At 42.5% G+C, this 27,475-nt stretch overlaps 7 protein-coding genes across 9 annotated transcripts; 5 read left to right on the plus strand and 2 right to left on the minus strand.

The window, feature by feature from the left end:
• The first annotated feature begins 42 nt into the window (after positions 1 to 42).
• LOC6504510 (GPI transamidase component PIG-T) lies at positions 43 to 4,536 on the plus strand. The gene is made up of 2 exons (XM_001967010.4): positions 43 to 468; positions 529 to 4,536. The coding sequence occupies exons 1-2, from the start codon at positions 171 to 173 to the stop codon at positions 2,244 to 2,246; spliced, it is 2,016 nt and encodes a 671-aa protein (XP_001967046.2). The 5' UTR covers positions 43 to 170; the 3' UTR covers positions 2,247 to 4,536.
• On the minus strand, positions 2,926 to 8,776 carry LOC6504398 (basic proline-rich protein). 2 transcript variants are annotated; one of them, XM_032452319.2, is made up of 4 exons: positions 8,039 to 8,776; positions 7,430 to 7,809; positions 6,742 to 7,366; positions 2,926 to 6,367 (listed from the first exon to the last, which is right to left on the minus strand). In XM_032452319.2, the coding sequence occupies exons 1-4, from the start codon at positions 8,262 to 8,264 to the stop codon at positions 4,746 to 4,748; spliced, it is 2,853 nt and encodes a 950-aa protein (XP_032308210.1). In that variant the 5' UTR covers positions 8,265 to 8,776; the 3' UTR covers positions 2,926 to 4,745. The 2 variants fall into 2 exon arrangements, with proteins under 2 accessions (XP_032308210.1, XP_001967047.3); XM_001967011.4 differs by having other exon boundaries at positions 6,748 to 7,366; positions 8,039 to 8,775.
• A 161-nt stretch (positions 8,777 to 8,937) lies between these two features.
• Positions 8,938 to 15,726, plus strand: LOC6504511 (CTD nuclear envelope phosphatase 1 homolog). Of its 2 annotated transcripts, none has more exons than XM_044717263.1 (4): positions 8,938 to 10,495; positions 11,814 to 12,071; positions 12,128 to 12,310; positions 13,221 to 15,726. In XM_044717263.1, exons 1-4 carry the CDS (start codon positions 10,394 to 10,396, stop codon positions 13,410 to 13,412), a joined length of 735 nt encoding a protein of 244 aa, XP_044573198.1. In that variant the 5' UTR covers positions 8,938 to 10,393; the 3' UTR covers positions 13,413 to 15,726. The 2 variants fall into 2 exon arrangements, with proteins under 2 accessions (XP_044573198.1, XP_044573199.1); XM_044717264.1 differs by having other exon boundaries at positions 11,823 to 12,071.
• Positions 15,727 to 15,810: 84 nt separating this feature from the next.
• Positions 15,811 to 17,043, plus strand: LOC6504513 (SRA stem-loop-interacting RNA-binding protein, mitochondrial). Its single transcript, XM_044717265.1, has one exon. It carries the CDS (start codon positions 15,811 to 15,813, stop codon positions 16,081 to 16,083), a length of 273 nt encoding a protein of 90 aa, XP_044573200.1. The 3' UTR covers positions 16,084 to 17,043.
• Positions 16,193 to 17,043, plus strand: LOC6504514 (acyl-CoA-binding domain-containing protein 6). Its single transcript, XM_001967014.4, has one exon. It carries the CDS (start codon positions 16,193 to 16,195, stop codon positions 16,928 to 16,930), a length of 738 nt encoding a protein of 245 aa, XP_001967050.1. The 3' UTR covers positions 16,931 to 17,043.
• A 994-nt stretch (positions 17,044 to 18,037) lies between these two features.
• LOC6504397 (26S proteasome regulatory subunit 8) lies at positions 18,038 to 19,609 on the minus strand. The gene is made up of 3 exons (XM_001967015.4): positions 19,449 to 19,609; positions 19,241 to 19,385; positions 18,038 to 19,177 (listed from the first exon to the last, which is right to left on the minus strand). Exons 1-3 carry the CDS (start codon positions 19,464 to 19,466, stop codon positions 18,123 to 18,125), a joined length of 1,218 nt encoding a protein of 405 aa, XP_001967051.1. The 5' UTR covers positions 19,467 to 19,609; the 3' UTR covers positions 18,038 to 18,122.
• A 460-nt stretch (positions 19,610 to 20,069) lies between these two features.
• LOC6504515 (ATP-binding cassette sub-family A member 17) lies at positions 20,070 to 26,649 on the plus strand. The gene is made up of 12 exons (XM_001967016.4): positions 20,070 to 20,332; positions 20,623 to 21,211; positions 21,269 to 21,412; positions 21,570 to 22,811; positions 22,875 to 23,154; positions 23,257 to 23,770; positions 24,067 to 24,752; positions 24,823 to 24,961; positions 25,018 to 25,200; positions 25,440 to 26,099; positions 26,157 to 26,222; positions 26,286 to 26,649. The coding sequence occupies exons 1-12, from the start codon at positions 20,115 to 20,117 to the stop codon at positions 26,542 to 26,544; spliced, it is 4,980 nt and encodes a 1,659-aa protein (XP_001967052.2). The 5' UTR covers positions 20,070 to 20,114; the 3' UTR covers positions 26,545 to 26,649.
• Positions 26,650 to 27,475: the final 826 nt, after the last annotated feature.

Consider the following 27,475-nt stretch of genomic DNA (forward strand, 5'->3'; position numbering starts at 1 on the left):
CCTGCGCATTAACAGAGCTCTGTTAACAGAGTCTTAACAGAGCCTTAACAGAGCTAACAGCTGTCAGCTGGCGAAGCCGTTTTTGACATTTTTCTCCAGGCTGTCTTTTTTTAATTCTCATTGCCAATTGAAACTATAATCGTGAAAGCAGGTAAGAATTAACATTACCGATGTGCCAATTACGGCCTCGCCCCCTCTGCCAGCGGCTGGGAAGCCTGCTGATGGCGTTGCAAGTGTTCCTGATGGCCGTTTTGCCGGCAATAGCCGCCGCCACTCCCGCCACCGTGGGCGCTCCTCCACCCACCACGGCACCCACCACCGGCGGCAGCAGGCCCAACTTCTCGGGGCCACTGGGCCGGAGCGATGAACGTTTCCATGAGGAGCTAGTGGTGCGTCCGTTGTCCGGAGACCATGTGAACACCTACTTTCAGTTCACCACGCGCTGGCATTTCGGGAAAAAGGACAATCGTAAGTATTTGGGCATTGAATCCTGACAGAAAAGAGCTAACCATGGCTTCTTTGGATCAGTTTATCACACTCAGTTGACGCCTCGGGTGATTGCGGAGGTACTGCAGCAGTTTGATGTCAAGGAGCTGCACATCGGCCTCACCCAGGGCCTGTGGCGCTACGAGACCTGGGGCTATCCCATCGTGGAGGCAACCAGCGGCGCCGAGATGTGGGCCTGGTTCAGTGGCGATAATCTAACCGCCACCGAGGTGGACCGCCAGTGGGGCCAGCTGGCGAATGTCTTCTCCGGCGTTCTGTGCGCCTCCCTCAACTTTGTCGACAAAACGAACAGCATCTCGCCGCGCCACTTGCTGCGTCCCCAGTTTATGCCCGCCAATCGGCCCAGATCCGTACGGTATGCTTCCCTGCCGCGGGAAATCGTTTGCACCGAGAATCTGACCCCCTGGAAGAAGCTTCTGCCCTGCGGCAGCGCCTCGGGCTTTGCCTCGCTGCTGAATTCCGGCCACGTGCACAACACGAAGTACCATTCGCTGGGCTTGAAGGTGCGGATGCTGTGCGAGGATCATCTCGAGGATAACTGCATTGTGGAGCTGACCCAGACGGCGAATCTGGTGTACGATCTGCGGCTGTTCGAGCTGAGCAACAATGACTTCTCGCTGCGGCGGCTCTTTGGCATGGGACTGAACGGCTTCTGCGAGCTGGCCGAGAGCTCCAAGATCTATGTCCAGCGGAACGAGCAGGGACAGAAGTATAGCCTGGTGCCGCAACCCACCCAGGAGGTGAAGTCCATTCGAGGCGGCCATCTGGTGGTCTATGCCGTCTACGACATGCTCGAGCAGTTCAAGGACCCGGGCGAGAGACTCTTCAACATCGCCTGGCTAACGCCGAAGAACGAGAACCGACGACGGAACCTGATGAAGCCCACCCTGCCGCCGGTAACGGTGCACCGATACCTTCTCGGTAATGGCCAGGAACGTGGCCGGATAGCCACCGAGGTGACGAACAATCATTACGAGGCTCTGCCCATTCTGGTGCAGGAACTAGTGCCCTGGTATGTCCACGCCTATCTCCACACCCTCAAAATCCGGCGCAAGCCGCAGCGGGTGAACGAATACACTCGCCGGTGGCTGCCCTTCAAGCTGCTCCACTACACGCCGGGCAAGCAGAGGGAGCTGCCCTCTCACCTCGAGATTGGCTTCACCCTGCCCGGCCAGACGTCCGCTCTGATAACCATTGATGTGGACTACCTGCTGCTGAAGTGGCTGGAGTATCCGCCGGATGCCAATCACGGGCACTACATTGGCGCCGCCATGGTGTCCACCCAGCTGCCGATGGGCAGGAACTACACCGCCCTGCCGCCGGAGGGGCATCTCTTCGAGCACTCTTTTAACGCCACCAGGCCGAACTATGTCCTCAGCCTGCATACGGAGGCGTTGATAGTGTCCCTGCCGACGCCGGACTTCAGTATGCCGTACAATGTGATCTGTCTGGCCTGCACGGTGGTGGCCCTGGCCTTTGGTCCGATCCACAGTGTGGCCACCAAGGTGATAGTGGTGGGTCGTCAGGCCTCCGCGCCAAAGAACTTTGTGAGGAAGATTCTTGGGAAAATTTTCCGCCGGAATACGGTCCAGGTGAGAGCTGCAGCAGCAGCAGCAGCAGGTGCCGCACAGGCAGAGGCCTTGCGTGGAGGCGGAGGAGGACGGGGAGGCGGCAGGACGGCAGCGGATCAGCCCATTCTGGAGGACCTCCGCGAGGAGGAGGAGCAGGAACAGGACTAGAGTCGTGATAACCTCAAAACGATATATTTGTGTAAAGCTTAAAAATAAATGCCCCACAAATTAAAATTATGAAAAAATAAATTAAGAAATGCAGGTAAAGAGTGTAGCTATTAATTTAATAAATAAAAAATTAAAAAAGATATATTTTTAAAGTCATATCACGAAAAAACAAAATTAATCGGCAGGTTTATTATTTTTAATCTTAAAAATTAAAAGCAAGAAATGTAAAAAACTATTCCAAAAAGTGTAAAATTCGAAAAAATATTTAAACTCTTAATTTAAGGAAAATAAATTAAAGGGATGTGATCCAAAAACGAAAAATAAAATTCTAAATAAATTAAAATTGTAAATTATATTCCAAAACTTGTAAAGAAAACCAAAAATAAAAAAAATATGTAAATGTTTTGCATAATTTTAAATAGTAACTAAAAAAAAGATTAAATTTTGCATTAAATTATTAGTTTTTTATGTAAAAAATATACAAGTATTTCTTTGGTTTTAAAAAAACAAACTATAACCTTAAAAAAATCTAAAATAAATAAAGTTAAGGTTTAAAAATTTTGAGAAATATTAATTTTTATATAAAATTTTTTATTTTTGTATTATTAAAACTATTTCCAATTAATTTAAGCCTCCCAAAACTAAAATAAAAATATAAAACTTGAATTAAAAAAACCAATTTTACTTTGAAAACTTTTTTTGCGCTTTTTTTTATTGACTTTTTTTTTAAAATTAGCATTTAAAAAATAGAAATTTGTAAATGCTATTTCATGTACATACATCTAAATGATTTCTCGATGTGTGTGTGTTTGTGATTCCTGTTTCCTGTTTCCTGGGAAAGGATATATCCTCCGCCGATCCCCATAGATTATATCAGATCGGATTAGAGCAGAGCAGCTATACATGCATGGTAGCCTTACCGGCCTGCTTCAGAGCGAGACAGCTAGCTATTGTGTTTCTCGCAATATTTTTTATCCATAAAAACTAATGGAACATTCGGATAAATATTTAAATATTTTTTTTTTTTAACTTTACATTTCTAGGGCTATCCGAAAATGCGAAATTGTCTTTCTCTTATTTTTAATAATTGTAATATTTTAACTAACTTTAAATAATTTCTTTATCGAATAAATAATTTAGATTTCGATTTTGGAACATGAATGTGCAAGCAAAATAACAGTATTTTCATATCAAAAAAGTTCCATTTTTTTTTTCGTAGTATTAGTCTTAATTTTTTACGAATTTTTTTTTTTAACCCCAATATCTCGAATCTCTTCATTATTTTTGTAATTTAAAGTTTATTGTTATTTTCTGCTTGCTATTTATAATTTATAGTTTTACTTTAAATAGTAAATTTAAATATAATAATCTTAGTTCTAGTTGATTTTACAATTAATTTGAATTTCCCAAGCACACATGCATTTAAAAAAAAAATTATTATTTGGAAGAAAACAGGACAAGGGACTCTACTAATAATTGCTATTAATTATTAAAAAAAAAAAAAACATTAAAAACCGGGCAACTACAAAAAAAAAAAATGAATAAAAAATATATTAAATTATTAAAGTTATTATATTAAAACATGTACTATTCATCATTATCGTCCTATTTCTTAATAGCTATTTAAGAATATTTTATAAACGTTTTTAAAGATTTTTAATATTTTTTTTTTTCAGGATTTCTGTTCTTTTTTTTTTTTTTTTATAACTTACTTAGGAGAAAGAGAGTTACGAGTTATCTGTAGAATTTAAATAGTAGTAGGATGGGTCGATATTGGCATGTCATTGAAATCATAGTAGTATTTACAATTTTAAGTAATTTTAATTTTAAAGAAGCGAGCTTAAAATTTCCTTAAAATTGTCTTTACCTTCTTAAATATCGTATTGAATTTTACATTCGAATCAAGTTCTTATTAGTTTATAGATTCGCTTTCAGCTTCTTCCATTTAAAATACAACGCATCGAACCCCGAAACATAATCTTTATATATCTTTTGGATCGTGGATCGACCAAATCTCCATAGATCTATATAATAATATATATACTTGTATGCCTAGGACACGTTTCTTCTCTCCTCCCGACTTCTTGTTCTCTTTGCTCTTCTTTTTTTTTAGACTTATTCTTTTAAAAAATATATATTTTTATGTTTTTAGCTGCTTCCTACATTAATTTTAGTTTTAAATTAAACAAGAGTCTATAATTTTTCTTTTTAGAAACAAATGAATTTCAAGAAACCCTCCAAACGCCGGGGCCGGGGAGAGTTTGAAGAAATTCATTTTTTCGATCAAAAATAATTATAATTTAAAATAAATACAGCTCTCCTTAATTTTTTAACTCTACGGATCTCCACTTTTCTCTTAGTCCTCTCTTACTTCTCGCCCTCTCCTAGATTCCTCTCCCTAATCTCTGCCAGCCCCGCTCCGGATGCTCCTCCACATCCCTCATCCGTCTAATCCTCTCCAGACTACGGATTATTCTGCGGGTAGAGCTGCTCCCGGCCTCATTGTGGCGGCTGCTGGCTATAGTAGCCGTAGGCGCCCGTGGGCGGAGGACCCTGCGGTGCTCCTGGTGGCGGCATCTGGGCTCCGGCCGGCCTGTAGCTCTGGTAGCCCTGCGTGGGCGGGTACTGGGCATAGCCGGCGGCCTGCGGTGGCTGGTGGTAGGCGTGGCCCGGATAGGCGCTGCCCGGCGGCGGCGGCCCGTACGCCTGCGGTGGCGGTGGTCCGCCGTAGGGTCCCTGCGGTGCACCCGGCACTGCCGGCTGGTACTGATTAGGCGGCATTGGCGGCGTCGCTCCGTTCGGCGGCGGCGGCTGTCCCTGCCCCTGGCCTTGGCCCTGCGGATTCGGTGTTCCGCCGCCGGCAGCTCCTCCCGCACCGCCCGTGGGCGGGGCCTGTTGTTGCTGCTGCTGTTGGTTGGGCGGCGGGCCGCCGGGTCCCTGCTGGTTGTAGCTGCCGGGCGTCGAGTAAGTGGGCTGGACTTGTGTCGGCAGTGGCGCCACGCCGGAGACCACCACTCCGGGCGGCTGCTGTTGCTGCTGCTGCTGCGGCGGCGGTCCTGCGTATTGCTGCGGGGCTCCTCCCGCTCCTCCGGCCGCACCACCGGCACCACCCTGCGGCGGCGGCGTCGATTGTTGGGCATTCGGTCCGTTGGGATTCCCGCTGCCACCGGCTCCTCCTCCGCCAGCGCCGCCGCCCGCTCCGCCAGCCTGTGGCGGCGGCGTCTGGCTGGGCGCCGTGGTGCTGCTGCTGTAGGCGCCTCCCGGCGGCGGTGGCGGACCCGCCACACTGGTCGGCGGTCCTCCCGGGTAGCTGCTGCCCGGCGGGGCACCCGTCGCACCCCCAGCGGCCGTCTGGTAGGCCTGGTAGGGACTCTGCGCACTGCTCGTCGGCACCGGAGGCGGTGGGCCGTAACTGCCCGGCGGGGGACCTCCGCCAGCGCCTGCCTGGCCGTACTGGCCCACCGGATTGGGCGGATAGCCGGCATAGCTCATCGGAGGCGGTGGGCCACCGGCTGTGTTCTGTGGCGGCGGTGGACCGTACTGGCTTTGTGGTGGCGGGCCCGGTGGACCCGGCTGCTGTCCGCCAGTGGGCGGTGGTCCGTACATTTGTCCCGGTGGAGGTGGTCCCGGCGGCGGTTGCTGCTGACCCGGCACCGGTGGCCCCTGCTGGCTGCCGGGTGGCGGCGGATAAGCGCCCGGCGGTGCTGCTCCGGTATTCGGTTGGTAGCCGTGTCCCGTCTGCCCGGCCGCCGTGTGGTAGCCCCCTTGGCCGGCGTTCGGCGGCACTGGAGGCGGCGGCCCATAGCCCTGGGTGGGCGGGCCGTAGGGATAAGCTCCTTGCGGCTGATACTGTGTCTGGGGTTGCGGCGGATAGCCCGGATAGTGGCCGTGCTGCTGCTGCTGTTGCTGGTAGCTCACCCGGTAGGGGCTCTGCGGTGGCGGCACACCCGGTCCGCCAGCTCCAGGCTGTGGTCCTCCGGGACCGCCCTGTTGTTGTTGCTGTTGCTGGCCCGGAGGCTGTTGTCCGCCGGGTTGGGGAGTGCCTTGTTGCTGCTGCTGTTGTTGTTGTTGCTGCGGATTCTGAGGGCCAGGAAGGGGTCCGTTGTTGGGTCGCTGTTGGTCTGTAGGATGGAGGATTTTAAAAGGATTAGATGGAAATTTATACTTAATTTTAAGACAAAGAAGAGGATAGTTTCAGGAGAGTAGGTGCTCTGGTTCTTAAAAAATTAAATACTTAACGAAATAAGCATTTAAAATTAAGAGAAAACTTAAAAAACTAGCTTGTTTTTACAATTATTCGAGGGATCTATCTTAGAAACATTAATATTTCCATTTATTTTCACAAAAGAAATAATAAGAAAATAGAAAATAAATCAAATTTTTGATCCTGATCCCTTGAAAGTCTTGAATCTTGAAATCCTTGATCCAATTCCTCTCCAAAATCCCCCTTGGAATCTCTAGATATTCAACAAATCCAACAGCTGGGATACATTACACTTACTGGGCGCTGCATTCGGATTGACGACCGACTGGCCAGGACCTTGTCCGGGTCCTTGTCCCGGTCCCGGTCCCTGGGCCTGGGCATTTCGGTAGACGGGATGCTGTTGTTGTTGCTGCTGCTGCTGCTGCTGCTGTTGTTGCTGTTGCTGGGACTGAGGACCCGCCTGGCTGACCTGAGGACCTCCTTGTTGCTGGCCAGCTGCTGCTGCGGCTGCTGCTGCTGCTGCCGCCGCTGCTGCCGCCTGTTGTTGCTGCTGCTGCTGTTGTTGTTGTGCCTGTTGCTGCTGCTGTTGTTGTTGCTGCTGCTGCTGTTGCTGAGATTGCTGTTGAGCGCCTGGCGGCAGGCCGGGATGTGGCTGCGGCTGTTGCTGCTGCTGCTGGCCGTAGGGTGGCATCTGAACGGGTGGTCCTTGCGGATCCCCCGGCCCGTGCTGCATCCCCATCTGTGGCGGCACACCGGCCACCTGCTGGCCGGGCACTGGCACTCCTACCCCTGGTCCCTGGCCAGGACCCTGTTGCTGTTGGGGCGGCGGTGGACCGCCCAGCATCCCATGCGGACCCGTTGGCGGTGTCTGTTGGCCGCCCTGCTGCATTGCCTGGGTCTGGAGTATGTGCGGAGGCTAAAAAAAAAAAACCAAGAAGATTAGTCCTTGGAGGTCCACAAGTCACAGCGAATCACTCACCGGCAGTATCTGGGAGATGTTCATGGCGGGATCGGCCAGTTGGGCCAAATAAACCAGATTCCTGTGCAACGCCACGTGGTAGGACATGCACTCCTGCGCCTTGCCCATGCTCTGGAAGTCCTGAATGGTCTGGATGAGGCCGCAGTTCTCGTCCAGCATCTTCTGGATCTGTGCCGAGTTCACCTGGGGCGGTACACCGCCGCCCACATTGCCGCCGCGTGGCGTAGACGGCGGAGTGACCATCATCCCGCCACCGACTCCGCCGGATATGACGCTGCCGGGTGATCCGGGTACGCCCATGGGCGGTCGTTGTTGTTGCTGCTGTTGCTGCTGCTGGAGGCCCATGGGGAGAAGGCCACCACCGCCACCGGGTCCTCCACCTAAAATTTAAAAATTATATTTAATATTATTTTCATTTAATCGATAAATTCGATAAAATATTTCATTATTATATTTTTTAATAATTTATTTTAAAGAAAGTTAAATTAAAACCATAAATAACTAAATTGTTATCGATTTATATCAATTATTTTGATAGTCGATAGTTTGCAGATGCAAAACTGCAATTTATCGATTACTTTTTTTTTTTTTTTTTTTGTATTTGCTTACCTCCGCCTCCACCTATGCCGCCTCCTCCACCGGGGCCCACCCCCGAGCCGGGAGGCTGCTGATTGGGAATCGAGTTGGGTGGCGGCTGCTGCTGCAGCTGCTGTTGCTGCTGCTGCTGCTGTTGTTGTTGCTGTTGCTGCTGCTGCTGTGGCGGGGGAGGCTGCTGCTGCTGCTGCAGCTGCTGCGGTTGCTGCTGCGGCGGTTGCGGCGAATAAACTGCAGACATTTTACTGGCTGCAGTCTTCTTCTTCCGCTTGGGAGTTTTCTCCTGTTTTTCCACAATTTTAGCGGTTATTCTAGACCGGTGGGGAAGTAAAAGTCGTCAAGTCTATTCGCACTTTTCGAGTTTTTTCTTTTTGTTTTTGCTATTTTTTGCAGTGTGCGGCTTTTTTTTTTTTTTTTTTCTTCTCTCACATACACACTCACACCCACACGCTCACGGCAACACACACACACACGCACGACACACAACACAGTTATTTTTTTTTTTTGAAGGAAGGAAAAGTTTGAGTTTCTCGGTATATCCAACCGCCGGTTTGAAAGGATGTATTGGATTTCTTGCTATGCGATTAAATGAACTGTCAAATACGTTCGTTTATGGATTTTGGCATATTTTCCGTTCTTTTTCCTACACTTTTTGCAAAAAAGCGACGCTTAAAATACACGGGCGGCTCGGGGCGATTAATCGGATGCACGACACGAGTACACGATCCAACCAGTATGATGACGCGTGATGCGCGGCTCTGTTAGTTAACAGAGGGTTAACAGTGCATGATGTAAAGATGCTGCAGAGTCTTTGTTGAAAAATATGAGTTTTTTAAATAATAAATATGATTTAGAAACTATTTTTATTATAAAAATAATCGTAAAATATAAAGACAACATAATGTTAATTAAAATCTTAGGAAACTTTATTTATTATGAATATTTTAGGCAACAAAAAATGTAATTTAGGTAGAAACAAAACTACCATTTATTTATCAAAGGTAAATTTATATTTGTTTTTAACTTTTAACACTAAAATAACGATAGCCAAGAGTAAATAATTGAATGCATTTTGCATGATGGCTTGACAGACGGCTGGAACGTGGCACTTGCCCTCGAAATTGTCATTTTCGCATACGCATGTGCTGCCAACGATGCACAAACGGTGAATTGTCCATCTCACTTCGCAAAAGGCGGCAATTAATAATTAACAAACAGTACGTTTTGGTAACAATTTGCAATTGAATTTGGTGGCAATTATTCAGTGTTTATGTGATGATATGATGAAAAGCCGACAAGCGATAACAATTAACTGCTGCCGGCAATCGTGCGTCTATCGATAGCAATAATGCTATCCGCCTGGCATCCATCAAAAGAAAAATTTTATTTTGTTGCCTGGCTTTTGGCCAATTCCTCCGCCGTGCGAGTGTGTGTGTGTGTGCGACCGTGTGCCGTGTATGTGTGTGCGGGAATTTATTAAACAACAAAATAAAAATAAAAAAAAAAAATACAAAAAACAAAAACAACAAAAAGAAGATCGGTACACGGGACATACTACAAATTTATGTAATAATTTATAATTTATGTAAAAAAAACACACACAAGAAACGCGAACGGAACGCCAGTTATTTAACCAAAAAAAAAAAAAAAAAAAAAAGAAATACAACAAAAAAAAAAGCAACACACATACAACCAACGCCAGTGGGTTAAAACCAAAGTGCAATAGCTGAATATTAAATAATTATACACATACTCTATATCTATTCTTTTATTTTTATTATTGCTCAACAATAACAGTTAGTTGTTGTTGCTCCCTATATGTTTTATTGTTTTTTTTTTTTACAACACAACAACAACAATCAAATAAAATAAAAAAAAAAGAAATACACGCCGTGAAGAAGAAGCAGACGCCACCTATAATCCCAAAAGCAAAAAAGCAACAATAACACAACAAAAAAAGAAATTAAAAGAAAATTTAATCCAAAAATAATAATAATAATAGTAAGAGAGACCTGAGAGAGTGGGGTAAAGGTAAAGAAAATCAAGAGAGTGAGAAGTTGAGGGAAAAAAGCGCGAAAAGAACACACACTTTCCCAGAAACTCTTTTTCGCGTTATCGATTTTTTGCCAGTGTGTGTGTGTGTGTGTGTGTGCAATCAAACAACAACAACAACAACAATACACTGTGGTGTTATCAACTGAAAAATAAAACAAAAAATAATCAAATCATAATTATAAAAAAAAAGTTAGGAAGAGAAAAAGAGAAAACCCCCTTAGCCGGTTGCCTTGCCTTCCCTCGCATCCTGCAGAAAAAGGATATCCCTCAAGGATAATCCAGATTTAATTAACCAACACCGGTGTTATAGATTATATGATGATTTCGTTGCTGCAAATGAAATTCCATGCGCTTTTGTTGTTGCTATCAAAAGTCTGGACATGCATCTGTTTCATGTTCAATCGCCAAGTGCGAGCTGTAAGTAAAATTATTTAAAAAAATATATATAAATTTATAATTTCTTGTTGTATTGGTTTTTTTTTTTTGTATTTTTGAAATTATAAAAAAATGTTTCCCCCTTTAACCCGATCTCCTGGTATCAACACGAGCACTACAAAAATCATAAAAGGCCACTGATTGATAAGGCCTTCCAATAATACTCTAAAATACTCGCCAAAGCCGGCCACTATCGGACCGATTTTACACAGTACACAGAGAGAAACTACTAGGCACTAGTTGCGTGTAGTTTAAAGTAGGGAATTAGAGAATATTTTGGGAAGAGTAGAGGACTAATAATTCTTAAAGGGTAAAATATAAGTGGGTTTACATTTAACTTTCTTAAAACTCGGATATTTATTATTAATTTATATATTTTTTTTTAAATATTTAACTATATTTTAACTAAAAAAAATATTGAAACAAAATATACAAATTTTTCTTTTTTTTTATAATTTTTTTAAGTAAAAGTCTTGAAAATCTTAAAGACACAGACTAGAGTTCAACTCCGCTCATGAATAATATTTTATTTTTATATTTTATGTTCTTTTTTTTTAAATTTAATAATTTTTTAATCAAAAAAGGTAGTATGTTCTTCTAAATCCACATTTTTTTGCTATTATTTTCTAACTTTTTCGTAACTAAAAGTTTTCAAAAACTTAAAAAAGACAGCCCAGAGTTCAACTCTGCTCATAAAATAGTTTTAATTTGAATATTTTATGTTATTTTTTTTCAATTAAATGTATTTTAATAATGTTTTTAATCAAAAAAGGTAAAAGGTGACGTTTTTTTTAACTAAAAAGTTTTAAAAACCTAAAAAACACAGTCCAGAGTTCAACTCCGCTCTTGAAATATATATATATTTTTTATAAATTACTATAGAGTACCCAATTTTTTTGTGTATGCCTCAGTTTTTAGCAAATGACAGCTGCCTTAAATTAGGTTTTTATCAATTTTTAGGCTACACGTTTAATGGGTCTTGTTTTTTTTATCAACCCTGGCTAGTGCTAGTACTTGTTGTTTCTCACTGTGTGTGTTCATCTTATCGGTAGTCGCCGTTGTTTGTCTTTGATGTTCTCCACTGTATCGTCGATTTTCGGCTCGAAATCGTGACGCGGCAACTATATACCAGAGCGACCTTCGACCTCCAGTCCCCAGAACTAACAAAAAGTGTCTCAGGACTTCTAGATTATGACAACTATTAGAATAGACTTATAGATACACCCCCTGCCCATTGTTCATTATTTTTCGAATGCATTCCAAATACTGTGCCGTTGATTCTATTTATTAACTTCTATAGTTTATCCAGTATCAACCGGTTAAATACGAACTATTTCCGCTCTCGCCGGTCTCCCGCCACCGACTGAGTCTGGTGCAGCGGAAGACCCTCGTTCTGGACCTGGACGAGACCCTCATCCACTCGCATCACAATGCCATGCCAAGGAATACAGTGAAGCCTGGAACGCCGCACGATTTCACCGTCAAAGTCACCATCGATCGGAATCCAGTTCGGTTTTTTGTCCACAAAAGGCCCCATGTCGATTACTTTCTAGATGTGGTATGTTTTTATTTCTAATTTTTTTAAAAAATCTATTAAATATAGGCTCTTTTTAGGTCTCTCAGTGGTACGATCTGGTGGTATTCACCGCCAGCATGGAGATCTATGGAGCGGCGGTGGCGGACAAACTGGACAACGGCCGGAACATACTCCGGCGGCGCTACTACAGACAACACTGCACGCCCGACTACGGCTCCTACACCAAGGACCTGTCGGCCATTTGCAGTGATTTAAATAGGGTAATACAAGGGGTCTTGGAAGGACCATCTTCTATAGAGTTATCCAAAGGGATAGTCTCTTAACTCCTTATGTTCTTCAGATATCTGAATAGTTGTTGTTTTTAATTATAACAATTATTAGATTAGTTAGCCTAAAAAGGTTTTGTTATTACTTTTGTTACTTACTCCAAATAAACTTTAATGTATATAGAGATAATGGAATTAAGATGAGACCCCTTACGGTCTTAGACAGTATAAATATATGATCATGATCCTCGCTGAATAGTTTCTGAATAGATAACCAGGAAAAGTACCGACTATCATATAGTAAATAAATTAAATGTATAGAAAAGGTTTATGTAGGTAACTAATATAAAGAAATATTAGCTCAAGTAGTCTAGATTAGTTTCTGGCTATGAGACTTCTAAAAACTGTATTTTAAAAGGTTTATTTTTTTTAAACAATCTTTAAAGACATAGACATAAGACATAAAAAGTACCGACTATCAAGTATTATAGTCCAGTATTAAGTTCTAAGTAATTTTTTCACTTTTTCGTTGATATTATATATCCAGGACTATATTGTTCTTGCATTTAAATGCAAAATGTTCAAAAAAATAGGTTTTAGATGTAGAAATATCAGAAATTATAAGAACTACCTTGGAAAAAACCTTTAAAAAAGGCTTTGAAAGAAAAGTACCGACTATCATACAGCCCAGAAAGTATTAGGCATAAAAGAAACTATATAATACTAGTTTATTGGCAAGTATCTCTTAGAACAAGTGTCTCTTAGTATGTCTTCCTATATAGTAAAGTATATATTATATAGTAACAAATTATTAAGGATTAAAGAAACTATATATGAGTTTTCCCTAAACTAGTCACATATTCTTGAACTTCCATATTAAATGTTAAATCTTTTTATTTTTCAGATATTCATAATTGACAATTCGCCCGGCGCCTATCGCTGTTTTCCCAACAACGCCATACCCATCAAGAGTTGGTTCTCGGATCCCATGGACACGGCGCTGCTGTCGCTGCTGCCCATGCTGGACGCCCTCCGATTTACGAACGACGTGAGATCGGTGTTGTCCCGGAACCTTCATTTGCATCGTCTCTGGTAGCAGGTGGGCCGGTTAACGCTACTATAGTCTAACGTATTTCTGCAGTGAGGATCGGGGAGGGGGGAATAATATTTTTTTGAAATTAAAAACAACAACAACAACAACAAAATGGTGGTGCTGTGACACATTAACGAATTTTTTTCAATATTATATAATTAATAGCAAGAAAAGTTTGATAGAAAAAACAAGAAACAAAAACAAAAATAAATCCCCTAAAGAGAGTTAATTAAACGAGGGGGGGAAGAAGACACGAGATCATGAGATACAGAGATCAATAAAATTTACCAAAAAAAAAAAAAAGAGAAAAATAAACATTATTGAGATCTGGATATCTGGAAGATAGATATAATTTTTATTTTTTTTTTGTACCATTGCCTCTATTAAGATTAAAGATTTTTGTAATAATTTACCTTGCATTCAAGTGCATCATAATTACGATTAATATTTTTAGTTGTGTTGTTTTTTTGTACATATATATGTATATATAAATATATATGTGTGTGTTTATATCTATATATATATATATATATGCAGTTTATATATAAATATATCCAAACTATTGAACACAGTATATTTAACAAAATAAAAGTGAAGATTAAGAACAAATTCAAGTCAAGTTATATACACATATGTTTATATTCAGTATATATATATGAATAATATATATATATATCGTAATATAAAGTCTAAATCTAAGTCTCGCAGTAGTATCTGTATGAAAAAAAAATATATATATATTTATATATTATTATGATTACGATTTATTATTATAATGAAAGTGAAATTGTTTATACACGCAGTCTGTATATGGCGATCGGATCGAGATGGAATACTTTTAATTATACAAATTAGTTGATTACGAAACTTTCCTGGACATCATTATTACGGATAATATAATTACTAAATGTAACCGATTATGTATAGACTTAACTATTCTGTTTCTCTTGTAAAAAAAAAGCGATGAAGGGAATCCCAAACGATGAAAATATCTTTCAAGAGTTTCATTTTGCTTGCAAAAAAAAAAAAAACAACAAAATCATAACAATTTTTCTATGGATAAGATTTTTGTCTTTGAAGGCGTTATATAAATAATGTATATTTATATATATCTACATCTATACAGTACTATTTAAAAAAAAAAAAAAAAACAAAAACAACAACAAACAAGCAAACAAAACAAAACAAAACACAATGAACAGAAAGATAGGTACTGAGAGATACAGATACAAAGATACAGAGAGAGAGAGATACGGCCGAGCCGTACATTATATAGTCTCTATAATCCGATCGGATCAGATCAGATTCAAGACAGAGCCCCCAGACTGGAAAGTTCGAGTTGGAGATGATACAGTAGAGAGCCAAATCACTAATTATATAATACTTGTACCGAGTTAGTCTGAGAAGAAAAAATGCGATATCGTGGCACATCATCTGAGAGAGAGACATCACACACACAGAGTAGGAAAATGAGGATTACGAAAACTGCTTCCATAGTTAATGTTATTTCCAAAAACAAAATAAAAATAAATAAATAAATAAAAAACAAAACAAATAATTAAATAAATAATAAACAATTTAAAAACTAATACAACAAATTAAATACAAAACAACATCCTCAATAGCTTGTCTTAAAACACACACACACTTCCCCTATCCAATTGTTCTTTTTACTGAATTGTACATTTTTTAAAAAACAATCATTATTTGTTTATTATTGCAAGGAATACAAACAACAACAAAAATTATGAAAAAATAATACGTGTTTGCGCGATGTTGTTAATTTTAAGTAGTTTGTAGCAAATTTGTTAAACTGAAACGTAAATGAAATAAATGAGAAAGGGAACACAAAAAGCAGAGACAAAAAAAAATTCAAAAAATACAACAAAATCAATCAAAAATAAAAAACATTGTGTTTTATTCATAATTCTTTTTTGAATTTAGCGCCAACTATTAGGTATGGCATTTTTGGGAGTTAACAGTGTGCTGTAACGTCTCTGTTAAAGCACATTTATGGTGCTGTTATGCGAAAGGCTCTGGAATAAAAGGCTAATAATGATTTTAGTGGCGAATTTTTAATACCCTCTATAAATGTTAATCAAGATATTATTTATGATATAAAAAATGAATAATCCACTCTTTTATTTACATAAATCCTAACTTGACAGTACTGCTATTACAATGACTACCCCACTATGTAATGGGTATTAACAGCTGCTGTTAACTCGATTATTTTGAGGTTATGTTGTCACTCTGTCGCTGCAACAACAAGTTACCGTAAAAGAAAATCGCCGGAGTATTTACGCAACGCAACTGGTGAGAAGCGTCGTCAAGATCAACCAGAATCTATATAATAATACACATATATATAAAATCCGGACATAATAGGAAAACAAGACCCATGGCCACCGCCGGAGCTGTAGCTAAAGTTGGAAAATCAGTGCACCGCATTTTCGTGGGCAATCTGCCGTGGACGGTGGGCCATCAGGAGCTCCGTGGCTACTTTAAGGAGTTCGGACGCGTCATCTCCGCCAACGTGATCTTCGACAAGCGTACCGGCTGCTCCAAAGGCTACGGATTTGTTAGCTTCAATAGCCTGACAGCGCTGGAGAAGATCGAGAACGAGCAACGACACATTCTGGAGGGCAACTATCTCAACATACAGAAATCCTAAATAGAAAACGGAAAACCCAATAGGCCCCAGTGGCATTTCATCAAATTAGTTTTAAGTTTCTCTAGATTTTATATCACAACACACATTACTACATTTTTTTTTTACTGTAATGTCCGACAGCGATTCGGATCCGGAGGAGGAGCTGTTCTATCGCGCCACCCAGCACGTGGCTGGGAATACCTCCTCCCTGGCCTCCGCAGATCTGCTGGAATTCTACGGCTACTACAAGCAGGCCATTGACGGACCCTGTACCGAACCCAGTCCCGGCATACTACATCTGAAGGCTCGTAACAAGTGGCTCGTTTGGCATAATCTCGGCAAGATGACGGCCACAGATGCCCGGCGCGCATATGTCCAGAAGTTACAAAAACTACAGCCCAATTGGCGGAAGAAGGCGGCCCGGACAACTGGCTGGGTGGTGCATTCGATTGAGACGGTGCCGCTGGAAGATCATCGTCCGGAGAGCGAGAAGACGCTCTTCGATCATGTCAAGGAGAACAATTTGCCGCGTTTGAGGGAGCTTATGACGCCGTCGGATATCCAGGAACTGGACGAGTACGGCATGGCCCTAATCCACTGGGCAACGGACCGCAATGCCGTCGATATTATTGAGTTCCTGGTGAAGAGTGGCGCCAGTGTGAATCAACGGGACGCGGAACAGCAGACGCCATTACATTACGCCGCCAGCTGTGGCCACGTGGAGGCTCTGCGCTGCCTGCTGGACCTCCACGCCAATCCGACACTGTGCGACTCCGAAGGACAAACCTGCTTGGACGTGGCCGACGATGAGCAGATCTGCACTGTGCTCCGCTTAGAGAAGGAACGCTTGCAGGCAGCCGCTTCCTAATCGCATCCTCAAATTTTAGATCAATAGATTCCACTTTGCCCATCAAGAACCACTGTAAACACTATGTATGTTTTAAGAAATTTTATGACAAATTACAATGTGTATTAAGGGTATCCGTACTGTTGTGCTTTGTGTTAGTAGAATAGGCCAAAAGGTGTTCATTTTTTTATGCAGATCCATAGAGAATCGATCCACGAATCTTTTGGGGCTTTTCTTTTCAAAATCTGATGGATATAGGCGGAGATATAGCCTTCGATGTGGGCCACATAGGGCTCCTCATGTTTTTCACGACTTTTCTGGGGTTTCCCCAGAAAAATTCAGATAAAATGGATAACAAAATTCGTTGCCAGGTTTTGATGCAGATCTGTGGAGAATTGTTCCACAAATCGATTGAGGTATTCCGCTGGAGAATCGGGTAAGAATTGACCAAGATATGAGCTTCTCTTTGGGCCAAATTGCGCTTCCTGAGGACTTCTCCACAATTCCAAGGAGTCTGCCCAGAAAATTTTAATGAAAAATTGAAAAAATATTTCGTGATCAGATTTTGATGCAGATCTATGGGGAATTTATCCACAAATCGATTGAGGTATTCCGCTGGAGAATCGGGTAAGAATTGACCAAGATATGAGCTTCCCTTTGGGCCATATTGCGCTTCCTGAGGACTTCTCCATAATCCCAAGGTCCCATAATCCCATAATGCCCAGAAAATTTTGATGAAAAATTGAAAAAATATTTCGAGATCAGGTTTTGATGCAGATCTGTGGGGAATTGGTCTACAAATCTTTTATGGTAATCCGCTTGGGAATCGGTTGAATAATGGGGGAGATATAGCCGGCGCTATGGCCTTATAGGCCTTCCCATGCTTTCCTTTGGTTTGTAAAGGAGTTGACAAAGAAATGGATCCTTCGGTGTCAGATTGTGATAGCAGTCATAGATATTCCGTCAGAGATATATACATTCCTCTCGCCGAAAGTTGGACGATTTGCGACCTTCTTAGTATCTTTTTAAAAGCAAAAATTTAAAATGAAAAGAAAAGGGATGGAAATAGATTAAATATTAAAATTAAAAGATAAGATATACCCACAATAAAAAAATTACACAAAAAGGTATATTACTAACTGATATATTTAATGACAAAAGAATTAAAGGACACACGGGATGTGGGAGAGTTGATGTGCTTAGGAGTTGTCGTCTACTTCCAGAGCTTCTTGATCGACATGTTCTTCTCAGAGTCCTTCTGCATCACCTTGGCCACGGCCATCTCGAAGTCCTCCTGGGTGACGTGGACACGGCGCTCGCGCAGGGCATACATACCGGCTTCGGTGCAGACACCCTTGACCTCCGCACCCGAAGCACCGGGCATCAGTTCGGCGATCTTTCGGAGATTAATGCCACGGGTGAGGTTCATCTTGCGCGAATGAATCTTCAGGATGTCGAGACGGGCCTCCTCGTTCGGTGGGGGGAACTCGATCTTGCGATCAATACGGCCGGGACGAAGAAGGGCCGGATCCAAGATGTCGATACGATTGGTGGCCATGATCACTTTAATGTTCTTGGTGGCCTCGAAGCCGTCCAGCTGGTTCAACAGCTCCAACATCGTTCGCTGCACTTCGGAATCACCGCCAGAACCGGACTCAATACGCGATGAGCCAATGGAATCGATCTCGTCCATGAAGATAATTGAGGGGGCATGTTCACGAGCCATCACGAATAGTTCTCGCACCATGCGCGATCCCTCACCAATGAATTTCTGGACAAGCTCAGAGCCAGAAACACGGATGAACGTGCACTCGGTGTGATGGGCAACGGCACGGGCCAGCAATGTTTTTCCAGTACCAGGTGGTCCATAAAGCAGTACACCCTTCGGCTGGGCAATACCAAGAGCATCGAACAGTTCGGGATGCTTGACGGGCAACTCAATCACCTCCTTAATCTCTTTGATTTGTTTGTCCAGACCGCCGACCATTTCGTAAGTGGAATCGGGCACTTTTTCGACCATCATCAGGGAGACCAATGGATCCACTTTGTTGGGCAGAATCTTGTGCAGAGTGTAGCTCTCGTTGCGCAGCGCAACACGGCAATTGGGTGTCACATCGTTGATGTCGATGTTCTTGTCCAGATCCACCACAAACTTGCCCTCGGGATGCACCTTCACCAGCACCTTCTTCTTGTCCATCGGCTTCACCACCTCGCCCACATAGCTGCCTTGTTCCTGGAGCAGCTGCAACTCCTCGCGCAGCATCCGAACTGAAAAATAATAATTAATTAAAGAAACATACAAAAATGCGGATGTCATTCTTTAAAGATTACCTTTGGCATTCAGCTCATTACGCTGGGCTTGTAAACGCCTCAGGTTCTGGCTCTTTTCGGCCACAATTAGCTGCAGTTCCTCGATCTTCTGGATGTAATAGGAACGGAATCCCTCGCCTTTCTGGTAGGCCGACTCGATTTCCATCTGCCGCAATAATAAAACACAATTAATTTTATCCATTTATCATGGATATCTAATTAAACTCACCCGATTGGTGACAGTCATCTTGGTTTGCGTCTACTCGGTTGCGTTTCAATATTCAATTTGGCCTTTCGATGATTTATTTATGTTGTTTCTCGTAGTTATTAAAAAATTTTACTTATGACTCGGCATTCTTGGTTTGCTTTTGGTGATGGGAGTTGCTGGCTTATCGGTTATCGCAATTTATTGGCAACACTATCGGTTTGGATATTTGGCAACACCATCGGTATGGATGCTTGGCAGCACTATCGGTATGGATGTTTGGCAGCACTTTCGATTGAGGAAATGTTATCGATTGCCCTGTTTTTCAATATATTTTTAAATTTAAATAAAAGATTTAAAAAACTTTAAAATGTATATGTAGTTAGCTTAGTCTCTTAAAAAACAATCATAGAAAATATAAGAAAAACAAAGTACCCCTTAAATTTAAACGTTTGATACAATTTGAGTCTCCAAACTTTTCTAATCAAAATATGCCTAGAGAATAAAGTTCAACAGTAAATATCTTCTCATTATTCGTTATTTTTCTAAACCTAACGTATCAAAGTGCACAGATTGATATTTTCTTCAAAAAAATTTTCACAAAAAATAAAATTTTTTTCAACCAAGTTTTCTCTTTTCGTTATTTAATAAATAAATAAAAATATAATTAAATAATCAGATTGGAATATAATGCCGGCTACTACGGGTCTCCTGTTCAAGCGCTACGTTCGCATCGAATTGAATCTATGGCGTCGTACTCTCTTCGAGGCCGTAACCCTGGTGATCATGGTCCTGGTAATTCTACTTAATCCCATTGCCCATTCCAAGCGTCTTCTCTACAATCGCCGGGAGGCCACCAATGAACAGAGTATCGTCTCCCACAAGCTGGAGGACATCAGCATACTCACGTAAGTTTTAGAGTGTCCGTTAAAGGGAGGAAGTAATCAGATCTTCGATTATATACAAGAGAGGAGTAGTATTTTTTGTGTAAAGCTTAAGGTTGGAGTTATTGACCATCAGTTTATTGTATTTTTCTTAAAAGTTAAGCTTAAGAGTGCAATAGGTAGTCAGATCTCTGAGTATATTCAATGTAGAAGAAGCAAAAGCTCCTAGTTTCTAACACAAAACTTTTAAAGTATAGAATTTTAAATATTTAAGATTAATTATAATTATATTAGATTAACAACTCCATCCACAGTCAATTGGCCGACTCGAAGCGCGAGAAAACCAAATATATCCTGGCCTATGCCCCCATTGTACCGTTCGCCAGAGAAATGACCGAATCGGTGGCCAAAACCTTGGAACTGAATGCCACCATTGGCTTCAACAGCGCCGATCAAATGCAGGATCAATTCGATGAAAGAACCACATTGGCCGGCGTCGTCTATTATAATGTGGAGGCCGAGGGAACACCCCTGAAGCTATCCCTATCGATTCGCTTTCCCAGCGAATTCCGTACCATCCTGCCGTTTCTCACGGAGAATCGGCTCTGGCTGACACGCTGTTCCGGTCGAATTAATGAGGGCCGGGATCGCGTCACCGATCAGGATAAGCAACAGGATATCTATATACGCGAAGGATTCCTACAGCTGCAACATCAGATTTTTACAGAGTGGTATCATCGACTGAGAAATGAATTCCCAACCGAATATCCCGAACCGAATGTCGAGGTTTATAATATTTTGCATAAGGCGGATGATGAATCGTGCACGTCGATGAATATGCACCGATTGCCGACCTTTCTTTATAATTTTATATACCTTTTACCTTTTTTGAACATAATTAGAGTAAGTTTTTCATATTTATAGTTTAAATTCATATTTAAATTATAATTTTTACTGAAGAACGTGGCTGCCCAAGTGGAGGATGGTGTTATGGTCCATCAATGGCACTATGGTTATTCCTTTGGCATTCAATGGTGTCTCAAGTTTTTGGTTTTATTTATTCGAATGATTTGCTTTGATTTGCTTTTTATTGGTATTGTTACGGTGAGTATTTTATTGAAAATGTTTATAATAACTTTATAATAGGGAAATAATAGGGAAATATTTCATTTGAATTTCCCATCTCTAACGATTATTTTATCGATAGCTGATTAAGCTCCCGCCAAAGTAGCTTTCTCATATTCGTTTCTTTTTATTTTAGACTTTTTGGGTTTTTGGTGGACGAGATGGTGAACTTTCTGGTTGGGGTATGTTGGGATTTGTATGCTTCATGGTCGTCTACACCGTGGAGTTCATCATAACCGGAATGGTGGTGGCCAAGCTCTTCGCCAATCCCATCAACGCCGTTCTATGTGGACTTGTTTTGTGGATTTTTATGTACGCCGCATTTTGTATTATATTAGAGAGGTATTGGGATGCCCATCAGTACTACGTCTTCTTCGTTCTGGTGGCCTTCTTCAACTGCCAGATGCACTTCAGCATGAATCTCTTCCGACTCTGCATTGAGTCCCCCGAAGATGTGAAAACCATTGACTTTGTTGTCCTGTTCACCGCCGCCATTAGCTCCGCCCTGATCTATCTCTTGGTCCTGCTGGCAGCCCAATGGAGAATGCCCGGAAAGTTCCTCAGCCGTCGGATCGTAAATAATCGTCGCCGTAAGCACTCCAAAGGTGATTCCGCCATTCTGTACTTGGGTCGGGCGCCCAGTTGGCAAAACTTTGAATACGGCGATGTGGGTTCGGTGGAAATGATGCGACTCCGACATGTCAGCACTGCCCACCGGGACTCAGAGCGTAAGATTCTGAAGAACATTTCGATGAGAGTTTATAAAGGAGAGATCTATGCTCTGCTGGGACACATCGGTTCCGGTAAACTCACCGTACTCCGGGTGATGGCGGGTTTGAAGTTCCCGCTGAAGGGCTCTGTCACGGTTATGGGTAAACCCTTTGGTCCCAAGGAGGCGTCCCGACGCCTGGTCGACTTCCGTTTCGATGAACATGGCCTGAACAAGCACCTCACCGTAGAGCAGACCATCGACTATCATGTCCGGCTGAAGCTCCGGCCCACGGAACAGGATCGCTTTCTGATTGAGAAGCGGAAGTGGCTGGCGATTTTGGATCAGCACGTCGAGAGCCGGCGGGCCAGGATCGGACAATTGAGTTTCGGGGCCCAGAAACTGGTGGCGTTGTGCGTTTGCCTGGCCGGTGACACCAAGATCATTATCTTGGAGGAGCCCACCTTGGGCCTGACGGGACGAGAGGCGCAGATCTTTTGGTCGATTGTCATCAGCGAGAAGGAGAACCGATCGTTTGTGATGGGCACCTATAGTGTGGGGGAGGCGGAGCATATAGCCGATCGGATTGGAATACTCAGCATGGGTGTCCTGGAGGCCAGTGGAACGCCATTCTTTTTGCGAGCCAAGTTCAGTAGTACAGTGGACCTGGTAATAGATAGGGATTACTTTCCTTTTTTCCAAAAAAACTACTAAAGTATGGTCCACTTTCAGGTCATTATCAAGAAACCCCATGTACCGGATCAGCCCATCACCGACTTCATAAATCAATTCCTACAGAACGTGGAGCCGGATAACGAGATAGGTGATACTTTGACCTATCGATTGCCCGTCAAATATCGGCCAAGACTGCAGAAACTATTGATACATTTGGAAATCGATCGCAAAAAGTTGGGAATCGAAAATGTACGGGTTGTGGGGGCAGAACTGTCCGATATTTACATGAAATTGGCAACATCTTTTCGGTTACAGCAGCAAATTATACCAGATGTCAGTAAGTAATGAATTTATTTCGAAAATCGATAAATTGTTCGATACATTTTGAGCTTCTTGAAGATATAGAACTATGGTTTATATTTTATCCTTTACTTTTCAGCTCAAACATTTAAATACCAGGTTGTGTCCAAGAAGCACCTGGCCAGACAACGCATGAGAGCCATGTTCTACAAAAAGATGATCCACACAGCCCCCAATGTCTGGCCGATAATTATGATCATCACCAGCTTCATATTAATCGCCATTATCGCCCGGTTATCGGTTATGTTGAATGTGCCCAAGGAGCGAATGAATGAAATTAAACTGGCCTATGACGATGACAAGGTGGAAACTATTGATAATATTCCCAATCTGGGGGATTGTGGTTACATAAACATACAATCGGTGAGCAAGAACAAGAACAAGCTGCAGGAATCCCATTCCAAGGTATTCGATAAGGACTCCTTAGTCTGTGAGAAGGGAAGTTATCGGAACGATTTGAAGAAGAAGGATGGATTGACGAGCATGGGGGCTGTGGAGGCGGACGGGGAGCAGGACATCAATGGATATATCAGTCAGGATATCTTCCACTCGGCACCAGTGATGCTTAACTTGTTGCATAATATTATTTTGAAGTAAGTTTGGTTAGGAATTAATGAATTTTTGAAAGGTGACGAAATCACCTACATTTTCAACTATTTATTAAGAAAATTCTTTAAAATTTCATAAATTAATAGCAACAAACTATTTTTTACTTGAAACTCTTTTAAGGAAAAGATTTGGGCACTTATTGTGCCTAAAAGTTGGCAATAACTATACTGGTGACGAAAATCCTTATAAATTTTAATGGCTTTTCGTCAACTAACTTAATAGCTAAAAAAGCCATACATTTTTCTTATATTTCTCCCTTTAAAATCTCTTTTTTTTTTAGACTTTCCTATGCGGATAGAAACGATATAATGTGCCTGGTGAATAACCATCCCATGCCCACCCAACTCTCGATGAAAATCAACTTGCTGGACAACAAGATCGCCCACATCCAGGCCCCACTGGTCATTGGATGCATACTGCCACTGACCATATCCGTATTCGTAATCCCCCTGGTCGAGGAGGAGGTCTTCAAGCTGAGATTCCTCCAGCATATGGCCGGTCTGGGTCTGAAAATATTCTGGGGCATTAACTTGTTCTGGGATTGGTTCACGTTCTTCATCTACTCGATCATTATTGTGGTGATTATGAGTCTGGTGGGGATCGGGGGCTTCGGGTTCTATGAGAACTCCCTACTCGTCCTGCTGATGACATTTTTTGGACTGGCCGCACTTCCAATCACCTATCTGGTGGCCATGTATGTGAACAAATCGATGATGAGAGCGTTTCTAGTTTCCGTGTTGGTCCATGGCGCATCGGGCATTGTCCTGTACATCATCTACTGGGACGTGGCCAACAGCAATGATATATTCTTCTACGGGGCATGTCTCTCACCCGGATTTTCGCTACTGGACGGCATCAGTAACGTATACACTCAGTCCTTGGAGCAGGAACTGTGTCGTTCCAAGTGCGAGGCACATGCCAGCTGCACTCCCGAAAATATGCACGAAGTAGTGCCTCATTGTCGCTGTAAGTAGTTGTTTATAAATAGTGTTTTATTTACAATTTATTAATCTATTAACCTGGTTTATCTATTTAGTTGATACCTACTTTAAATGGATGTCCCCGGGAATACTTCCTGCTATTTTCTTCATGACAGTCACTGCCATTATTTCCCTGTGTCTCATATTTTGGATTGAATTGCATCGCCGCGAAAAGAAGTTCCATTCATCGAGAGAGTAAGACTTTTAGGTTTATGAATTAATTTTAATTTAATTTAATTTTGGTTTTTTAGCCTCCATAAAATGAGAACTGCCGCATATCCTTTCGATGATGGCGATGTGGCGGATGTGAAACTGAAAATTGCCGAGGCGGACATGACAAAGTGCAAGCAGTCTGTTTTTTTGGTGGACCAAGTGGAGGCCCGTGTTCCTCCCACTGGAAATAGGATTAATACAGTATCGTTTGCCTTAAATAAGTAGGTTTTTTTAAGCAGTTCTTATTTAATATTTAAGTAGTTATGACTGACTATATGAACTATAAGTACTATGCTATACGATATCCGATACTTCTCTGAGAGTATTCGGTTTAAATCTTAAACTACAAGACTACAAGGCAGTTGGGAGTTGAATAAGAATAATTATTAATGCCTAGTTTCTAAAACAATATTATTTTCTAGCACTAACGAGTATAAATCCTTCCCTCCTTCTTTTCCAGGTACATGAGCATGGGCATTTTTGGACCCAGAAACTGCGGCAAGAGCCATTTAATCCGACAATTGGTTGGAAAAGAGGGCTTCGCCTTCGGCGAGATCTACGTCCGTGGACTGGACTTCAAGTACGACCTGGAAAGCATCCACACCTACATGGGCTACTGTCCGCAGCACGACGGTCTGCTCAAGGAGCTGACACCCAGGGAGCACATCCGATTGCTGTGCATGATTCGAGGTGTTCCGGACAAGAAGATCGGAGAGAAGATGCACGATCTGTGCCTGATGCTGAACATGACCGGATGGATGCATCGAAAGTGTGGTCTCCTGACGGCGGAGAAGCGTCAGAAGGTCAAAATAGCCCTGACCCTGGTGGCCTATAATAAGATACTGGTGTTTGATGAACCCACCCGTGGAATGCCTTCGACAACGCGTCGGGAAATCTGGAATATATTGAGATATTTACGTTATTGCGGCAAGACAATTATTTTTGCCACAAACGATGAGCTGGAGTGCAAGGTCCTGGCCGATTTCATTATCCTGTTCAGTGACAGCGAGATGCTGGCCATCGGAAGTCTTCAGTACTTGCGGTATAAGTACAGTCATGGCTTCTATTTGGAAGTACGTCTCATCAGGGATGGAGCTACGGTCGCCGAATCGGAGGAGAAGTAGGTCTTATTATTCTTTTTATGATTTGGTTATATTTTATTTTATTTTATTTCTAGTCTGCGCAAAGATGTGGAGAATCTGGCCAAGTTTGTTAACTTTTTGCATAATAGATCGGAATTAGTGTAAGTATTTCTTTTATTTTTCCATTATTTCTTCTATTAAATTATTAAATATTATTATTTCAGTGGCCGCCTTCACAATTGGTTCAAATACTATATCCCCGTGGGTCACATCGTCTACTCATTTTTGTATGGCGCCATGGAGAAGAACAGGATCCGGCTGAATGTCTCCGACTACTGCATCTACCAGGCGGACATGAACAATGTGGTGGCCCAGGTCCAAATAACCCGGGCGGAGCTCAAGTATCGCCTCAACCAAGCCGAGGGACCAATGCTCGATCAGGCTCCCAAATATCGAAAGAGCAAGAAGGGCAAGAAGTTCTAGGATTTGTCCAAGCTATCAAATTTTTAAATCTGTAATTCTTCGCTATGTACTTGTATATTTTGTACATTATATGTTTTCCAGCGTTCTCTGGACGCCGTTCAATAAGTTTTCAATTTTTTTTAGAAGTATTTTGCTTTTTTTTCAGAGCTTTTAAACTTTTTGTTGTAGCTTGGAATTAGTCTAAAAGGGATACATTTTATATTCTTTAATGGTATAAGGTATAATAGGTAATTAGTTAGTTAGTATTTAACTTAGCTAATAAAGCTCTAGAGAAACAGAAGTAGAGCGAGGGCTTCCAAAAAGATCGGTCCCACCGCAGTTCAATGTGGAATATCGATGGTTTTCCCATCGATGTTTCTTCCCAACTGCCATCCCTAGAATCTATCGATGAATAAGGACTTTTGCACGGAACTTATCGATTAATAAGGACTTCTGCACGGCCCAGGAGAGCCATCCTCCTCCTCCAGCAGCGACAGGGCAAGGGCAGCGGCAGCAGCAGCTCAGTGACCACCATCAACACGGTGTCCAATGGCCCACAGGTGGTACCTGTGGATCCGGCTGGCGAAGATCATTGAGCACTTGGTGGGCAACGCCAGCAGCTACTACGACCGGGAGGTCGTAGGCGCTGGTCGCCGATCCGGACTACGGCTCCATACTGAGCTCCCTGCTGGTGGGGCCCTGCGCCCTCGAGTTCACCCGGGCGAAGGTCCGATCCCTGTGCGGATGAGCTGGTAGGCATCTTGGTCAGATTATCCTGCAAAGAAACAAAAAAGAATTAAATAATTTTCACTTCGTCAGGTTCAGCGGCACAGGATCAGTGCCGGGAAAAGGACACCACCCACCTGGAGTCACTGCACCATAACTCCCGCACCACCCTCCCCCACGGCAAGAACAACGTCCTCGTCCTGCCCAAGGACGTGTCGGGTGCCGA

The sequence above is a fragment of the Drosophila ananassae genome, chromosome XR (assembly GCF_017639315.1).
Source record: "Drosophila ananassae strain 14024-0371.13 chromosome XR, ASM1763931v2, whole genome shotgun sequence".
Classification (NCBI taxonomy): Eukaryota; Metazoa; Arthropoda; class Insecta; order Diptera; family Drosophilidae; genus Drosophila; species Drosophila ananassae.

Excerpts from the sequence above, each read along its gene's own strand:
- LOC6504397 (XM_001967015.4), bottom strand. Across the intron at positions 19,178-19,240 it reads TAATGAGCTGAATGCCAAAG|TTCGGATGCTGCGCGAGGAG; the intron begins GTAATCTTTAAA and ends ATTATTTTTCAG.
- LOC6504513 (XM_044717265.1), top strand. The coding sequence starts at position 15,811 with ATGGCCACCGCCGGAGCTGTAGCTAAAGTTGGAAAATCAGTGCACCGC.
- LOC6504510 (XM_001967010.4), top strand. The coding sequence starts at position 171 with ATGTGCCAATTACGGCCTCGCCCCCTCTGCCAGCGGCTGGGAAGCCTG. Across the intron at positions 469-528 it reads TTTCGGGAAAAAGGACAATC|TTTATCACACTCAGTTGACG; the intron begins GTAAGTATTTGG and ends TCTTTGGATCAG.
- LOC6504398 (XM_032452319.2), bottom strand. The coding sequence starts at position 8,264 with ATGTCTGCAGTTTATTCGCCGCAACCGCCGCAGCAGCAACCGCAGCAG. Across the intron at positions 7,367-7,429 it reads ACATCTCCCAGATACTGCCG|CCTCCGCACATACTCCAGAC; the intron begins GTGAGTGATTCG and ends TTTTTTTTTTAG. Across the intron at positions 6,368-6,741 it reads GAATGCAGCGCCCAGTAAGT|ACCAACAGCGACCCAACAAC; the intron begins GTAATGTATCCC and ends TCCATCCTACAG.
- LOC6504511 (XM_044717263.1), top strand. The coding sequence starts at position 10,394 with ATGATGATTTCGTTGCTGCAAATGAAATTCCATGCGCTTTTGTTGTTG. Across the intron at positions 12,072-12,127 it reads TCGATTACTTTCTAGATGTG|GTCTCTCAGTGGTACGATCT; the intron begins GTATGTTTTTAT and ends GGCTCTTTTTAG. Across the intron at positions 12,311-13,220 it reads TTTGCAGTGATTTAAATAGG|ATATTCATAATTGACAATTC; the intron begins GTAATACAAGGG and ends TTTATTTTTCAG.
- LOC6504514 (XM_001967014.4), top strand. The coding sequence starts at position 16,193 with ATGTCCGACAGCGATTCGGATCCGGAGGAGGAGCTGTTCTATCGCGCC.
- LOC6504515 (XM_001967016.4), top strand. The coding sequence starts at position 20,115 with ATGCCGGCTACTACGGGTCTCCTGTTCAAGCGCTACGTTCGCATCGAA. Across the intron at positions 23,155-23,256 it reads GCAAATTATACCAGATGTCA|CTCAAACATTTAAATACCAG; the intron begins GTAAGTAATGAA and ends TTTACTTTTCAG. Across the intron at positions 25,201-25,439 it reads GTATCGTTTGCCTTAAATAA|GTACATGAGCATGGGCATTT; the intron begins GTAGGTTTTTTT and ends CTTCTTTTCCAG.